The sequence below is a fragment of the Amblyraja radiata genome, chromosome 21 (assembly GCF_010909765.2).
Source record: "Amblyraja radiata isolate CabotCenter1 chromosome 21, sAmbRad1.1.pri, whole genome shotgun sequence".
In the NCBI taxonomy this organism is placed as follows: Eukaryota; Metazoa; Chordata; class Chondrichthyes; order Rajiformes; family Rajidae; genus Amblyraja; species Amblyraja radiata.
In genome coordinates this window covers 19223487-19242137 of record NC_045976.1, presented here as the reverse complement: position 1 = coordinate 19242137, position 18651 = coordinate 19223487, and the positions used below count along the sequence as shown (strand labels likewise).

The 18651-nt window shown below is 39.5% G+C and overlaps 1 protein-coding gene across 2 annotated transcripts; it reads left to right on the top strand.

The window, feature by feature from the left end:
- Positions 1 to 244: 244 nt before the first annotated feature.
- LOC116985158 (IKBKB interacting protein) lies at positions 245 to 16905 on the top strand. Of its 2 annotated transcripts, none has more exons than XM_033039703.1 (3): positions 245 to 969; positions 3879 to 3996; positions 15254 to 16905. In XM_033039703.1, exons 1-3 carry the CDS (start codon positions 641 to 643, stop codon positions 16010 to 16012), a joined length of 1206 nt encoding a protein of 401 aa, XP_032895594.1. In that variant the 5' UTR covers positions 245 to 640; the 3' UTR covers positions 16013 to 16905. The 2 variants fall into 2 exon arrangements, with proteins under 2 accessions (XP_032895594.1, XP_032895595.1); XM_033039704.1 differs by lacking the exon at positions 15254 to 16905 and adding an exon at positions 6998 to 8551 and having other exon boundaries at positions 251 to 969.
- The last annotated feature ends 1746 nt before the right edge of the window (positions 16906 to 18651 follow it).

Below are 18651 nucleotides of genomic sequence, written 5' to 3'. Positions count from 1 at the left end.
AACTCCAAACAGAAAGCACCTGAGATCAGATTCAAACCCGCGTCTCTGGCGCTATGAGGCAGCAGCTGCACCGTGCCGCCACAATTTATGTTTGGTAACAATTATAAAGCAACTCACGCAGTTTTCTCATGTTTAAGATGCTGTTTTTTTTATGTGGTGGCAAAATCACTTTCTTGTTACATGGTATTAATTCCATTACACCACGATGTATCTAAGATCCATATCCAGAGAGAGAGTACTAGGAAAGCTTTTCGGAATTAGTAAGCGTCCAATTTCAAGTGAAGAATCACCCAACTTCCAGTCTCATTCCTCGAATAAAAGTACCCACACACTCAAAACTTCGCTACAGCCGTTGCATTTAGGAAAGGGTAGAGCGGGTTTAGACATATGCGCTGGTTTTCTTTCGCCGCCGCCCCGTCAGCCGAGTTTGGCGCGACATCCACGCCAAAGTTACTGATCCACGCTGCATCCTGGAATTTACCATTAGCACCAGGGAGGTTGAAACATCCCGCCGACCGCGGCAGCGGCTTCTAGACTGAAGGCTCTGTCACTGGTCATGTGCCACTGGTCACTGTTCAGAGGTGCTCAAAGGGAACTCGCAATTCAAATAAAATAACAACCTTCTTCATTGGACAGGGGAATGGCACGGGCGTGTGGTGAGGACCCCTCTTTCCTGGCGTCTCTGGAGTTGGGAGTAGGGAGGGAGAAGTTTGAGCGCCTTTCCGCTGCCGGGAGAGGGGGCGACAGCACAAAAATGTCGAGTGAAGTCAAGCAAAGGAAGAAACCGGCGGCTGGCAACAAGCAAGGCGACGCGGTGAAGGAACAGAATGTGAAAGGGATGGCGTCGGAGGAGCCGGGGAAGAAGCCGGAGCCCGAGTGCGATCGGCGCAAGGAAGGCAGCAGCCGGAGAACAGACTTGAGGAGCGGTCTGTTTCTGCTCTCGCTGATCGCCAGCGCGGTGCTCGCAGGGTGAGAGCGGGCGGGCGGGGGGTGCGCTCACACTCACACGCACAGTGTCCAGTGAATGAGAGTAGGCGCAAGGGGCACTCACAGCCCGGGTGGGCGCTCTTGGTCAGAATAGGCTCGCTGAATGAGAGTGGGCGCAGAGTGAGAGCAGACGCTCGAAGGGGGAGAACAGGCGCAATTGAAGCTCTTAAGGGGTCCGAATGGGCTCAATGGGTGAGAAAAGGCCCACTCTCGGTGAGTGAGAGTGGGCGCAAGAGACGCCCAATCGTTCCCTCCGTTTCAATTAGCGATTTCCCCAACATCTTCGTGGGATCATTTGTTTCGAAGAATGAAAGAACAGAAACGTTACCTTCTATTCAAAACTGAATACTTCTAAAAGTGTTTTAACTACAGATCTCTGTCGGTCCAATAGTATTTTTAAAATCACTGTGCTATTCAAAAGGAAAAACAAACGTGGCTGTGACTTCCCGTCCCATTAAAACTGGACTTGCGTGTGGTATTTGCTTCGGTCATTTTGCCAAGAGGCGGAATGTAAATCTAAATCTGACTTTTATTTTGTAACGAAGATAGACACAAAAAGCTGGAGTAACTCAGCGGGACAGGCGGCATCTCTGGCTGGAGAGAAGAAATGGGTGACAATTCGGGTCGACCCAGGAAAGCTGGGACGTGTTCGCTCAATTCTCTGGCCGTTCCACAGGGAATGTCGCCCGGAATGTGAGCGGTGGGGCCGACCCGGGACAACGCTCTTGTTGGCCTTGAAGCGACGAAGAAACTTTACATTTAGATGGAACCAATGTAGTTTCTTAAAATAGTTTTAAAAACTGCATTACGCGCGTCCAATGAGTTGGGTGTCTCCAGTCAATTCACATACTTCTACCTCGACGCCCCTCCATTGCGCTGTGCGTCTGAGCTAGCGCGTTTTGAACCATTGACGTGGCATTTGCCGCTCGCTTTTACCGATCGAGAGTGTTTAATTGTCACATGTACCGAAACGATGAAATTCTTGCGTGCAGCAGCGGAACAGGGTTGTTAACACGGTATCAAACAAAAAGAAAACCAATAAATAAAATATAGTGTGGTGCAAAACAAAACAAAAGTCAGAAGTTCCTAGTGCAAACGAGACAGTTCCTAGCTTGACACGTTGCTTTTCTCCAGAGATGCGGCCTGTTCCGCTGAGTTACTCCAGCATTTTGTGTCTTTCTCCTGTGTAAACCAGCATCTGCAGTTCCTTCCTACACAGTTCCTAGCTTGAAGTTCAGTTAGAGTCTAGTTTTCAATAGGAGTCACAGTTTAAGGATAAGGGGGAAATCTTTTAGGACCGAGATGAGAAAAACATTTTTCACACAGAGAGTGGTGAATCTCTGGAATTCTCTGCCATAGAAGGTAGTTGAGGCCAGTTCATTGGCTATATTTAAGAGGGAGTTAGATGTGGCCCTTGTGGCTAAAGGGATCAGGGGGTATGGAGAGAAGGCAGGTACAGGATACTGAGTTGGATAATCAGCCATGATCATATTGAATGGCGGTGCAGGCTCGAAGGACCAAATGGCCTACTCCTGCACCTATTTTCTATGTTTCTAATAGCCTGAGGCTGTTGGCAAGAAGCTGTTCTTGAACCTGGAGACCATGGGTATTAGACTCCTGCACCTTCTTCCCGATGGCAGGAGTGAAATGAAACCACAGCCAGGGTCCTTGGTGATACTACCTAGCTTTTTGAGGCAATGTCTTCAATACATACCTTTGATGGTGGGGAGGTCCGTACCCAAGGTGGTCCAGTGTCCACCATATTTTGTAATCTTCTTCATTCCTGGGCGTTCGAGTTACCAAATTAAGCCTTGGTGTAACCAGACAATATGCCCGTACACCTGTAGAAGTTCAAGTAAGTATTCATCGACATACTGAATTTTCTAAGGAAGTAGGGGCGATGATGGACTGATTGCATCAAGGTGCTGGGTCCAGCTCAGATCTTCAGATTTAAGCACATCCAGTAACTTCAAATTGATGACTCTCTCCACCACCAACCCATTGATGAAGACATGTTTGTGGATCATTGGGCTTTCTCTTCTAAAGTGAACAATCAGCCTTGGTTTTAGTGACATTGACAGCAATGGTGTTGCTCTGGCACCATTCAAGCAGATGACCAATCCCCCTCCTATACTCCGACTCATCATTACCCATTATTCATCCAACAACAGTGGTGTAATTGGTAAATTTAAAGACGGAGTTGAAATTTTCTGGCTACATAGTCATGGGTATAGAGTGAGTAAAGCAGAGGACTGAGTACACAGCCTTGAGATGCCCCGGTGGTGATGGCTATTGAGGAGGAGGAATAAGCTGAAAGCACACATAAATATCAATGCAAAACTGAAATGATTTTAAAGTGAGTAAATTACCTTCCTCTTGTTTTCCTTCTTTGCAGTCTATAATCCCCCTGTGAAATCATAAGGGTCACAGATCTCAGCACATGGTTCAAGAGCTGACATCCTGCCACCCAATTCCATCCCTTCATGTAATTGCTGGGGTTTGATTTGATCACAAATGCTAAACTCTTTGGGGGTGATTGGGTGAACTGAAACGCAGGGTGCGGCTACTCTTCTGTAAGTTTGAAATTGCCACAGTCAACTATGAATGCGGGGAAGTCCTAAGCTTGGAGTCATCTAGGTGGGCGAATGATACGAGCTGTGGCAACAACCAGAAAAATCCTTGCCAATGGTTGTCTTTTTAGAGGACAAGTCTTCAAAAGGTGCAAAGGAATGTAAAATGCGGTCCTACATGTTTCTACTTCTTTCAAAATGGTACCAAAGTGAAACTGTCCATTTGAACTTTGTATTTCTATAGATGTGATTGCCTGCATGCCTATATTATCTAGTCATTGCAGATACAGTATCATAAATGCCAAGTTTCTTTTGTTGCAGGGCTATGTTTCAGCAGTCAGCTAACTTTGCTGATCTGGAGCAGAAGTACCAGCAGCTCTACACAAAATCTCTCGCTGCCCAGGCCTTGGGAGACGAAGTTAGCAAAGTTTCAAAGAAGGTAAATGTATTAATGGTGCCCACTGTATAAACTTTTTAAAATAAGTGCTTGGTTGAGTAAATATCGTGATAAAACTGTTTATAGTTCAGATAAAATATTGCCACCCAATTTTGGAGCATGTTTACAATGGGATTCTGGTATCAAGAAATCATGATATCGGGCCCTGGCAAATTTTGAAATTGAATTCAGGAAAGATAACTTTGTGAGCTGAACCCAGAAAATCACTCTTACATTTTTTAAACTTTGTTTTCAATAGGGGAATAGTATCTACCTATACTCAATTCAGCAGTCTTGATGCTTACTAGTCTCTGTTCAGTTCTTAAAATATTAAATTATTAATCTACTGCTGTTTAAGGGCATCTGTTTGTGCCTGAAGTATAAATAAGTTATTTTCAGTATAATAGAGATGAAGCTATGACTTCCTAGGTAATGAAAGGCTGAGAAAGCATCATGCACGAGAACACTCGGATTTATTAAGACGTTATTTGAATGAGTTGTACATAACTGTTGGTTTGGTCTCTTCAACAACGATTGAATTTCATGAATCTCTAGATTTCCAGATACATTTTTCAAATTATCGTGAAATTGTTTCCCAGATTACAAAGTAAGTAAAGGTAATGGTAAATAGAGAAGCTAATATTCAAATTGACATTGCTAAGTACAGTTTCATATGCACTTTTTATTTAATCTTTGAACCTTTCATTGTTTACAGTCACTGTCCAGAATTATGAATGGGCCTCCTGTCAGATCTTTGGTGGGAGAAATATTATAAATGTTCACTCTGATAAATGCCCGATCTTTAATACACTGATTTAAACTGTAAATAACCAAAAATAATGCTGTTCAATTGTGTTTGCTTTCATTTCTATATAACAAATATGCTGCGTTATTCTCTTGCAACCAGCCTAGATATTTTGGATTTTATTCTTTTGACTAGAAGGTATGGGCCTAACACTCTATTTTCAGGAGCTGATGTTGATATGTTAACCATAGGAATAGGAATTTGATTTGAAAAACAAGGATAATTTAAATAATAATAAAAATCCAGATTGTGGTCAGTAAACCCATCTGATTTATTACTGTTGTTCAGGGGTGGAGCATTGATGTCTACTTGGTCTGGACCACATGCAACTTCAGACCCCCTCCCCCATGTGATTGATGCTAAGATGGTCTTTGAAATGGCCTAACAAGCTTTTCAGCTTGGCAGTAATGGATGGGCCGTGAATGATGATCTTGCCAGGAACCAAATATTGACACAAAAGACTACAGATGCTGGAATGTTGAGCAAAAAGTGCTGGAGGAACTTAGTGGGACAGGCAGCATCTATGGAGGAAAATGGAGAGAATCTGTCCATTTCCCTTTACAGATGCTACCTGAGCCACTGGCTGTCCCATAGTATTAAAAAAATAAATTATTGTAAATTATTATTTTCTAAATGTTAGATCATGTACCGATGGATAACAATACTCTATAGAACTTTCTACAGGCTTCCTATTGAACATTTTACACAAGATCTCATGAAGATTTGTGAGCATTTCTCTCTATTACACTATAGAGTGCTACTTTCAAATTGATATTGTTACATTTTAAAACCTAAGAAATTAATATGCCTGATATAGAAGGAGTCCAGTGAAAATTCACCAGCCTGCTTCCTGGGATGGCAAATCTGTCATATGAGTGGAATTCAGTAGATGAGGCTTTTTGTAGACTGAAAAATATTAATATGGAGTCCCTGACTCTCTTTATTGCATATTGGGCCAACTTGGGAGACATGTGTCCTTGGACAGATGCTCTCCTGTCTAAGGGCAGATGATCACAGGTTCGATCCTGACTAGGGTGCTGTCTGGATGGAGTTTGTGCGTTCTCGCTGTCACCACTTGTGTTTTTTCTGGTTTCCTCCTGCATTCTAAAGATGTGCAGGTTTTTAGGTTAATTGGCGCTGGTAAAGATTGTACATTTTCTCTAGTATGTAGGATAGTGCAAGTGTAAGGGGATTGCTGATCGGTGTGGACTCAGTGGGCCTGTTTCTTGGATGGAGCTGTTCCCAAACCATGCAGTGATGCATCCCAATAAAATGATTACTACAGTGCATCTGTAGCAGTTGGGGAGGACATGGATAGGTTGTGTTTTGGATCAAGATTTCTTTATTTAAAGGTGGTGAATCTTTAGACGGCTCAGACGATGATAACATTCAAAATTGAGGTGCATGTATATCTGAATTTGAAGGAATCAATGTACATGTTGACAGGGCATGAAATAAGCCATGATCATGTTGAATAGCAGAGTTAGCTCAAAGGGCTGTATGTCCCTCTCTTCACTTCAAATGTGAAGTCCTTTTGAATACTTTTTCAATGTAGAAAAAAAGTGCTAATTCTGATTTGGAGTGTAGGTTTATTGATTGTGTACTGCAAACAGATGGTGCATAATTGTATTCTTTTGAATAAATTGAAGCATTTTGGGAATACATTTTACTGCACTTTTATCTTTCACATCCCATTGGGAAATCAGTGATGTGTGCAATAAGTGATATGCTGCCTTCATTTAATGCTCTATGTTGCTTTTGTGGCTGGGAGTATCTTAAAACATGAAGCTGTCACTTGAAAAACTCTTCCCCCATTTGCACAGGACTGAGTCGCTGTTGACCAGCAGTTGCCTCTCAATCTTTTTCCTCCCAGGACCTAACGGAGGGTTGTTGCTGGTGAGGCAGCTGACACACATTAGATCTCAAAAGACTGGTGAATTCTAACAGGCTGACTGTAGCTCACCTCACCTGAAGATGACAATCCCACACCTCCAGCTTCTCACACATTCCTAAAATTCTATGTTCAGATGTGAGCCACAGTAAATTTCTTCAAATGATGTCATGCATTCCACTTTTTTTTTAAGTAAAAGTGGCATGCAGATTAGTTATAAGTCCACTTACTAATTAATTCAGAATATTTTGAACACAATTTTAAGGATGATTAAGTAGATTTGCACTTGTTTTGTGTTGTGGATGCAGCTGGAGTTATCAGAAGAAGTCCTGCAGAAAGCCCTGTCATCTAGTTCGGTCATGGCCTTCTTTGAACAGGAGATGTCAGAGCTGCGTAGCAGTATGAATAGCTTACAAAATAAAGAACAGACAATAGCAAGAAAAATGCAGAATGTCAACAAAAACTTCCAAAATATTTCCGATACATGGAAACGAAGCTTAAGTGAAATAAATAGTGAGATTGCAAACCTGAAGTTCGAGTCGAAGAACATGCATAATAAAATTACATCGGAAATTAATACAGTGGAACAAGATATGAAGGGACTCAATGTAAAGGTGGAAGAATTGGAAGTTAGTACTTTGGGAAACACAAGAGCAATCAAACGGCAAGAGGAAGAAGATTTAAGTGGCCTTGAGAAGCACGCAAACTGGAACACAAAGAGTATCCAAGAACTGTCTGAACAACAAAACAGCCTGATGTCAGAGGATATAGAGCTAGTAGAAAAACTAACTGAGTTTGAACCAAAGTTTAAGGAATGTGAAGAAGCACTTCCATTAATTGATAAAGGTGTTCACTCTGTCCTCAAGGTGTCCAGAGACCTTCAAAGCACAGAAATGAAAATAGATGACATGACAGTTCAGATGTTTAATTTGGAGGACAATATGCTAAAAACCATTACTGAGATACTAGATTTAAAGACAGAACTGGAAACTTTACAGTCTGACTCTACCATCTAATGCTCAATAAGTAATGCTGCGAAAATTAATGTAATGGAATGTAACAGCAATGTGAGAAGGGAAATAATTACCATGAAGCATTCCACAGGTAGATAATGTATTTTGATTGGGAAGGCAAGCTCCATTGATGCCATCTTAATCATCTTTGTCCAATGGTGGTAATTGACAAGGCAATCCCATCTTGAGCATGATGGACAATATATTCCATGTTTGGTTAGGGTACAAATGGCGATTGCATTCAACTTTGGCAAATAATCAACTGAGATATTAGAGATGTTTACTATGTTTGAAATTCGATCTTATTAAAGATCACGTTGTCATTAGGATTTTGACTTGATTCGGCATATTAAATGAGAAACTCTTCAGATGAAGGTCATGGACATGCATGGATAACTATGTTACCATCTTCACAACTGCTCCTGACTATGAGTGTTTCTAAAAATGTTGGTTTTGGAGAAGAAATGTGAAAGGGATGCTGTGTGCAACTATCAATGGACATCGACAGTGACACAACCGATTAACACATGTGCTGCATTAATTCGAATGATTTAAATTAGCTTTATGCAACTTGGTTTGCTGGTTCAATTCTAGGATCAAAGATTTGGGCACATTATATTTCATGTATTTTATTAAACAATTAATGTTTTTACTCAATGAAGAGCATAGATAATAATTCTGCATTAGTGATAATATCACAGCAATAATATCTACATTGTACCAGCTTGAAGGTTGTTTGCCTGTCTGAACTTGCACCCCTTCCCACAGCACATTCCTGTGTAAGTGCAGGAGACCCATTTGCTTGACAACAGCCCATTCAACTGCAACAAATCTAACATTTTTTACCTACCCCCTTCCCACTCTCCAGGTTCATTATAAGCTTCACACATGAAGAAATCATTTAAATGCATTTTTCAAATTGGTATTCTGTATTACCTACCCAACATTTGATCTTCCTTATAATAAATAGATTTAACACAGGTCAAGTGACTGCTTCCAATCTCCTGCCACTTTATAACTCACATGAATAATAAACTGCTGCATGAACTTGCTGGGGCCATGCAGCATCTGTGGAGAGGAAGACATTGTCTATGTTTTGGGTTGAGACTCCGGAAGAAGATTGAGAATGGAGACAGAAGGTAGCCGCTATAAAGAGGAGAGGGAGAGTGGTGAGACAAGGGGCCAGTGGGTGATAGCTAGACTGGGGAGGGTTGAGCCGGGCAGATAGGGGAGGGTTGAGCCGGGGAGCGGGTGCTGGGAAAGAGCAGTCAGGTTGAGAAGTGGAAGAAGACAAGGAGGTGAAAGGGGCTAGATGGAGCCACTGGAGGGGAGGGTGAATGTGCAGACAGAGGCTGAAGGATGATGAATAGGGATACCAAGCCAACAAATGCTGAAATCTCCATCTTATTCCAATTCTGACTTGTTCTCAGCCTTCTCTCCTCTTCCAATAAACTTCAAATTAAGGACAAAGAAAAGACTTCTTCTACCAATAGAAACATAGAAAATAGGTGCAGGAGGAGGCCATTCTGCCCTTGGAGCCAGCACCGCCATTCATTGTGATTATGGCTGATCGTCCCCTATCAATAACCCGTGCCTGCCTTCTCCCCATATCCCTTGACTCCACTCGCCCCTAGAGCTATGCTCTATCATAGTACAATCATATGCTTATCAGCATTTTGGCTCAATATTGAGTTCCAACAAGTTCAGATATAGTATAGAGACAGTATGGAGTTGCCTGATGTGTTTCTGTCTTCCATTGTCATTTATACACGCATCACAAACATATGTTGACATTCTTGCTGCCTGCATGAGATGTCAGAATAATCACAAAATAAAGTAATTGCAGTAATCTATTTCCATTCAGCAAAAAACTGTTGAACTAGGTAATCAGACAGCTTTGAAACAATGATTTATAATAGTGTAAATGTCTCAGTTTATTTAGCATTAAAACCTGCATCCATCTTATATGTCAGTGAAAATCACAAAAACTGTAGATTATGCTGATTTCAGGTAAACTACAAACTACGGACTAATAGCTTGAAATTTAACAATCAACCAAGTTACACTGTGGAGTCAGTCTGAAGTAAAGGAAAAAAGGTGAATTTTATCTACCTAAGAAAGAGAGACTGAAATCCCTTCTTGCTTTCCTTAGCTCCCATATATATATTGAGAGACAAAATACATAGCAAAATAAATGACCATAATGGCCATAAGATATGATAGTTTGAAAAAGAATGACTGCAAATATATGGTTGTCAGCTTGAGGCAAATATTTTATGATATTCAGAAATCACCACGAGCATTGATATGTTTAAGGCCAACAGAGGAATAACAATGAAAAACCAATTTCTATTAAAATACGTATATTGAATTTAAACTGGAGATACATTGAATTTGATGCCAAATTGGTCTATAAAGGCTACATATAAGTAGTTATCACTGTTATGTTGGCTTGTATATATAAATAACTTGTATGTATTTCCATATTTATGATATCACACGGTACATTCTTGAACCTGCAGGAACAACATAAAGTTTGCTTTTATTTGAAAATCTTACCTTTGTAAGCCAAGTAGGTCAGAGGCAAATATCCAATTTAGTACTGATGGAGAGCTGTCTAATTTATGAAAGCATAAATCAATAACTCAATCAATACATCTAAATATGGTCAGGAAATCACATGCCTTTGTGAGAATTCTGAGGGTGGAAATGCATTCATTTGATAGACTAAGCAAGCCTACAAATATATCTTTTTTTAAATGACTTGCCTTCAAATGATACATAATGAAGTACTATTGAAACCTTATCACTGCTGTAGGAAACACGGCAATCAGTCTTCTGCAGCAAGATCCTGCAGTAACCATTAATGTTGTAAATTCATGTAAATTTGCTTTACATAGCAGTGTAATGGATTATTTATTTTGATTAGAAGGACAGAAGACAAAATACATCATTTCCTGAAACAGCTTTGTGGCAGTCATGACAACTATTACCATGATATTTTTACAAGCAAAATAATACATGATGTGCTGGATATTTTCTCATCTAATGATCAGGTGATAGTTTCCATAAGGGACAAAAATGCTTCAGATGTGAAGTCTGTAAGTTTTGATTTTCAGTGCGAGGACGCAGACTATCATCGGCAAACATTGAGTCCACACCAACCAGCAATCCCAGCACATTAATACAAGCCTACACACACTAAGAGCAATTTATATACCAAGTGTACAAAACCCAAGCCAATTAACCTACAAACCTGTATGTCTGGAGTGTGGGAGGAAACCGAAGATCTTGGAGAAAACCCACGCCATCACGGGAAGAACGTACAAACTCGGTACAGACAGCACCTGTAGTCGGGATCGAACCCAGGTCTCTGGTGCAGTATGTGCTGTAAGGCAACAACTATACCACTGCGCCACCATGCCACACATTTGTGTTTCAAGATCAATTTTGCAATGCACATTTGCTTTTTTTTCCATTCCTTCCTTCTCAGAATTTGAACATCTGCAGTTGAGCCAACATTTATTGTCCAACCTCTCAAAGTTTAAAATATTTTGTAAGTCCACTTCAGATGGCAGTTAAATGCCAGCTATTTTAATGTGGTACTGGAGCCACATTTGCCTTGCATTGAATTGCACAAGTGATTTCCATCAGTAAACTTGATGGGTTTTGTAAAAGTGTCACAACTCTGATTAATTTATCTGATACCATTATTTTGGTTGAATCGAATCAAAGTCTCAAGTATTCATGGTGAAATATACAACTGTACATTTTAATTAGTTAGTCCCTGCTGATTAGATAATTTTTATTGTCATTTAGTTCAATTTTGTACAATGCTGAATATTTTGTATTAGTGTCTCAATGGGAAATTGAGTTATGATAATTGTAATGAAGGCATGAAAGTTGAACATCTGATGTGATCTTAGTCCCTTTGGGATAACTTAAATTGTTAGGGTCCTGATGTATGAGAAATCAAAGATGAAATCTAGACTTTACTATTCCATGTGAAAGTTTGATGGAGGAGTGCCATAATGTTCTTGTATATCTTGAATTATCATCTGTTTGTTTTACCCAATTCTCTGATATGTTAATAATAAAATTATTATTTCGTACATATCTGTTTTATTGAAATATGTCACCATATTTTAGCACAAAATATGTATCACTTTTGAAAAATAACAATTTGTTCTCTCATTTAGTATTTTTGGTTCTATGTTCACCGTGTTCAATAGTTTATGGTAAATACTGATTTGATTGCATGCACAAAGGAACATTTTTCCACTACTTTCTAAACATATTCTCTTGTGAATATTGTTTTTCAATAATGTTGTTGTGCAAAAACCAAACGCTGACAACTGTGTATGTTGTGTAAGGGTCAATGAACTTTGTCAATTATTTAACTGGTGAAATGGTTTAAATGTGAAAGTTCAGGTCATATGCCAGTGTTTGAATTAAAGTATTCTGTTTAGATGGAGAGTCTGAATTGTATTGGGCTAATTGTTCAAAAGTCCTAATTCTCCTTTCCCACCATTGATTGTATGTATATAGCCAAAGTGATTTGAAATGTATTGGATTATGGCACAGCCATTTTGGCGTACATTTTAAACGCACAGTGTTTGAAGCTCTGATTTCTTCAAAATCTGAGAGATCTAATGCAAATGATAATTCATTCCAGTTATGCAGAGCATGTGATGAATGCAAAATTGCTCTCTCCTGGATGCAATGGATGCTTTTTTATTAGATTTCCATTCTTTGTACTTTGCACGCCTCAGTTACACACACTGCTGCTGAATCTGTTAACACGCGCTTCATTTTCCTGTATACTGCTTTTGCAACTTGAAGTGTTCTCACTTTAAGCACCAGAAGTTGGCATGATGCTGCAGCAAGTAGTGCTGCTCTCTCACTGCCTCATTGACTATTCTGACTTTGGGTGCTGCCAGTGTGAAGTTTACACATCCTTCCTGCGACTGTGATGTGTCCTCCTGGTGCTTCAGTTTGCTCCCACATTCCAAAGAAATGTGGTCGCTAGGTTAATTGGCAGGTAAATTACTTCCAGTGTAATTGGGTTGCATTGGAGGAGAGTTGATAGGTCCATGAGAGATATGAGTTTACAGGAGAGTAAGTGATTAATGGGATTGCTGGGAGAACCATCATAGAATCGATGGGCTGGAAGGCCTTCTGTATAGCAAGGAAATATGAGACGCAAATATTCCAAACTGAAATTCCTAGCTGGCTTCCAATATCAGCATCCAACCTGCAGTTTCACACTGAAACCATAGGCAGACATTTCCCTAATTTAAACTGATGGTGGACTGAAAATTCTGAAACCGGGTAACAGAAAATGCTGTCCAAAGCTATATTACATTTTTTTTCAATTTCCAGTGGAAAACTTCAAGAATGTTTTTAGATTTTTCAATTTCTAAATCTAACAGAATAATCTGTTGCCTCCTTTTCAAGCTCTCTGAATTCTAATACTTTGCTACAAAAGGTTAAAGCCCCCGTCCCACTTTCACGACCTAATTGGCGACCTCTGCCGAGTTTGCCCTTGACTCATACTCGCAGCATGGTCCCCACGAGGTCGTAGGAGGTTATAGGAGGTCTTTGTAACTCCTCATGCTCGTGAGTAGTCTCCGCGTACTCGTGGCCTTAAGTAGGTCGCGGCGTTTTTTCCAGCCTGATAAAAAATGTCCAAAAGTTAAAAAAAGGTCGGCATGCAAAAAATTGATACTTTTTACTTGTAGGTAGGTCGTAGTAGGTCATGATAGTAGTCATAGTCGTAGGTAGTCGCAGGTCATGTGATCATTTTCCACTCGTAGCTAGTCGTAGTTGGTCTTAGGTGTGGAAGACAGGTCGAGGGGGGTCGTAGGAGGTCGTAGACATAGTCGTAGGATGTCATAGACATAATCGTAGGAGGTCGTAGAGATAGTCGTAGGAGGTCGTAGGTCTTTTACTTTGGTGAGTCAACACGACCTTGATTTTTTTTCAACTTGCCTAGAGTCTTCTAAACTCGTGGATTAGGTCGTCCATGCATGGTGCGTGGTGACGTAGACCGTGACGCGCGGTCGCACGCAGCGCCCCAGAATTTTGGGATTCACAAAAGCTTTGCGCGCCACCTGCATGATGCCCAGGTGGGACAGGCCCTTTAGTCAGAGCAGAGCTGGACACGTAATCCTTTCATCTCTATCCTAATTACCACACTTTACTGTCTCATTTCTGATTGTACTCGACCCCTTTTCACATTGATAATCCTCTCTCTTGCTCCCACCTTTTTACTGCAAAATCCTTGGTGGCAAACCACGTATTCCATCCTTTGTTACACACACGGATACACACATACATGCACACAGACATACACATACAAGCACACATACACACACCTCTTTTTGTCTTTGTCACTGTTCTCACTGCCATCTGCCAACAGGCGTATGTTTGTGGACGGCAATATCATTAAATTGGAAACACAAAGAAGCTTCATACAAAGAGTGGTGGATGTATGGAACATACTGCCAGTGGAGTTAGTTGAGGCTGGGACTATCCCATCATTTAACAAACAGTTAGACAGGTGCATGGATAGGACAGATTTGGAGGGATATGAAACAAGAGCAGGCAAGTGGGACTTGTGTAGCTGGGACATTGTATGGGCAAGTTGGGCCGAAGGGCCTGTTACCACACAATCACTCTATGACTGTGACTCTAAGCTGAAGTATTGAAATGAAATAATTAGCCATTCCATTTATAATCTGTTTTGTTTTAAACAAGCCAAGAATACACATCTGTTTTGAATGGAATAAATTGGTTAATGTGAGGTTTGTTGATACTCTGTAACCTAGGATATTATGACCACTTGGGCTTTCATTGTGACTTAAAACTGCCTAAGGTATAGCAAAGAACAAAAAGTGGTTTGTTTAGAATTTTGTGATGGACTAATTTTGTGTAATGTATATTTTTACATACATTGGAACAAATATATAATTAACATTATGGGTTTTTTTTAAATATTGTTCTTTTTACTGCTTAAACATGTTTGAATTAGTTTTTGCATAATTAATATGGCTCAATCCACGAAGGTAACTATGGATCAAGATGTGTTTTGTTACCTATTTATTTGCGAGCGATGTACTATTTATGTGTCGAGTCTATTGACCAGTTAGCTCTTTCACCTTAGACAGTATGTAATGTAGTACAGCACAGATGATGCATTATTAACAGTGTCCTTGAGATGAGATGCCATCCATCAGAAGTTGTTACTCGGGTGACGTTTAAGAACCTATTATTTGAGAGGGAGCAGTTGCCCTAATACGTTCATGCATTAAGCAGCAATAAACATAAATTAATTAAATGCACATTTTATTTAATTACAGGAAATGTGCAGCAAGAATGGATGTTGACAATGCAAGGTTATTAAGTAGTGCAATGTAGCTGAACATACAATAATTTTTCTGGGAGAAATTATGAATTGTTATTGTTTATATTAGAAAAACAGATTCTTGAATTTGGTGAATTTTTTAATGACATTTTCACTATTGATACCATTTGCTTTTCTGTCTATAGTGTGAAAGTGCACAAGAAATCATGGACAAACTTAAAGACCATTCGCTGCTAAAACAAGTTGAAAATCTGCAGGCGGAAATTAGGAAAATGAAGATTTGGTCAACGTCCATCACCGACAAAAGAAATGAATTGGATGAAAAATTAGTTTCTCTTTCTGATACCATTGAAAGGATAGAAAAGAGTACGGCTCAAATATCAAATGATGTCACCACAAAGCTTTCAAGTGTCAGAACGGATATTCGACGGATATCTGGTCTGGATTCGGATATTAGTTTACTGAAGGATTCCCTGCATGAACTGGAAACTAAAGTAACTAGTGTAGAGAAGACAGCCATCCACAACATAGGGGACTTAATTGCAACTAGTGTTGATAGAGTCACACAACTGAAGAATTTGGTATCTAGAAACACAGACAAAATTGTAATTCTGCAGAAGAAGTTGACTGAATTAAAGGCCGAAGATGATAAACTTTCGGACAGAATTTTTAGTTTGGAAAATAGTCGAGCTAAACTTCTGAAAGCAGTTATGTTTGCTAATGATCTTAAACCTAAAATTTTTAACCTAAAAAAGGATTTCTCTCTCATCGAGCCACAAATGAATGATATTATTGGAAGGATTGGTCGGATTTCTTCTGATTTGCAGAAAAGAAATGTGGAAATTGTCAACTTGAGAAAAGAAATAACTAACTGCACTGTAAATTCAAATGAAAATCAGGGGACAAAAGATCAACAAAGTCAGGTTACTGCAATGGAACAGTAATTGTATATTTCCACATCAGGAGGCTAAGTTATAGAATAATCTGAATTGTCAGTAATTTATATTCTTGTCAAACCTTTTTGTTTTCTGTTATTACTGAGATCAGGTCATGCTGATATCTGGCAATTATTTAGTTCATTTACTACTATGTTAATGTACAATGATGAAACTCTCAGAGAGAACATTGGAGTGACATTCCTTCAACAAGCTACAGACATTTGGAATTTATACAGATACATTTTGCTGAATAAATTATGTTTCTTTAAAATGTTTCACATCTATATAACTGTATCATTTTTGTTAGATTATTATCGTGTCGGTGTTTACTAAACATTTTATATTGTTTATTTTGATATTAGTTTTGGAAGTAACACATTGTTAAATAATGAGAATAATCAGTAGCCACGTTAGGTCCACGAATAGAAAATTCCTGAGCTTCCTCTTTCTGCTATTCTATCAGAAATGCTGTTGTTTCCTACAAATGTGTTAACATTACTACATAACTGTAGTGAGATGGATTGGACAGATTAGTTTGATGTTTGTGTGCTTGTTACTTCATAAAGTAGTTTATGTGGCCAGAGTTGCTGATAATTGAGCCTCAACTTTTTATAGTTCTTGGAATTTGATCAACCTTCATCATTCAAGTAAATCAGCGGGAGGTATGCAAGTGTGGTTGTTCATAAAGTTTTTAGTTGCTTTTGTGGTAAAATGCCCTAAATTATCTTATTTCTTCAGCATAATATGAAGAATCTCAGGTGAAGAACTGTAAATGTAACTCCTGGTTAATAGTGATCTGCATTGCCTCATGTTAGAATGCTGTTATGCTTTGCCAAATGGTGTCACAATTATTGTCTTTTTAATGGTTTAAAAATAATAAATACGATAATATAATTTAATATATACTCGTTTATGTGTAGCACCTAAAATTGCAATATTTGATCTAATTTTTAGCTTTTTTAAAACATGAGAAAACATTATTTTAATGCAACTGAATTAATGTAATTTTAAAAAAATCTACCTATTATTGCCGTCACTATACTTCTAATATTTTCTTATAGAAAAATGAATGTTTGTTAAAGTTACTGTGATGTGTTTTTCCTTAACAAATGTTCTCTAACTAAAAGTTGTTGATGATGTTTTCTCACGTGCAATACATTTTACTCGTAAGTACATTCTATCTGGACTCCATCAGCAGCAGCTCTTTTCAGTCAACCTTTCAGTTATTTTTCTTGTAGGCACGAGATGGATGTAGGACTGTAGATTTAGCCTCAGCAAAAGTTTTATTTTAACACTGCCTTGTGAGATTTCTCTGACATAACTCTCCAACCCTCTTACAAATAAATTCCATCGAAGATGGACCCAAAAATGCTGAAGTAACTCAGCTATGGTATTAAAATTGAGTAAGGGCTTATGTACTGCTAGGCCATTTTGGTCAAGTTAAATGTGCCTCTGCAAAACTGAGACAAGCTGCTCAATGGTGCCAGCATGTCTGTGGCCAGATAAGTGCTGCAGAGAAAAAATGGGACATCTGCAGAGTTCTTACAATGAAGTGTGAAATGCATAGAGCTAATTAGATCAATGCAAACCAGATAAACATAGTGTAAATAATGTTGTGAAGCCTTACTTTGTTAGTTGTTGATTGGTTGAAATGTTAAGCCTTGTCTGGATTGTCTGAATCCCAAGGCACATGCTGCATTATTCACCTATGTTAGCTTCCTTCTCGAAGCCTTACCAGATACAATGTATCAGTTACTATGTTATTGCGTTAGGAAACTGTCAATCATGTATTGTAATCGATATGTGTTATTGGACTGTACAGAGACCAGCTCCATGTAGTTTGGCTCCTCAAGGTTCGGGGACTTATAAAAGGTCTTTTGTCGAACTTCTGGAAGAGCGCTTGGGACTGCGTGACCTTTTGGAGTGTCTCTGCTTGCACGAGGTTAGAAGGGCTTGGCCAAGCAGATACAAGGATCGAACCCGCTGTGGTTAGGTATCGTATAGGTGAATTTGTGTTGTGTTATCCAAAATAAAGTTTAGTTGCTCAATATTTTGAATGACTGAAACTAGACTTGGGGTAGCCTAGAATGAGCTATTCATGGGACAAACAGACACTCTCTTGAGTCTGAAGAAGGGTCTCGACCCGAAATGGTACCCATTCCTTCTCTCCAGATATGCTCCCTGTCCTGCTGAGTTACTCCAGCATTTAGTGTCCATCTTCGGTATAAACCAACATCTGCAGTTAAGTTCTTGCACCCTTGGAGCGGGGAACTGATGCAGCAAAGTCTCGGCTGGTTGGGTTGTAACTGTGGGGACACCGAAGGTTGGCGCTGGGTCACTCAGATCGAGATAACCACTTGGTGGCTAGAAAATGTTTAAAATGACTTGTCAGGCAGATGGAGAAATATTATTTGAGCCTAAAATGGCCGTGAAGGCACCAGATCCAAATTAGCTTTTTGGATATATTAAAATTCTGCCAACAAACGACAGGCCCCAGTCACTGTCACCGAGTTACTATGCTGAGCAGGCCTGCGAACTAGTGGTGGGAGGTGGACAGTGCCAATGAGGATGCAGCAATCCCAGGAAGAATATCAAAAGCATAAACAGCAGTTAGATCTGCTACTACTGGCCCCCCCAAAAAAGCT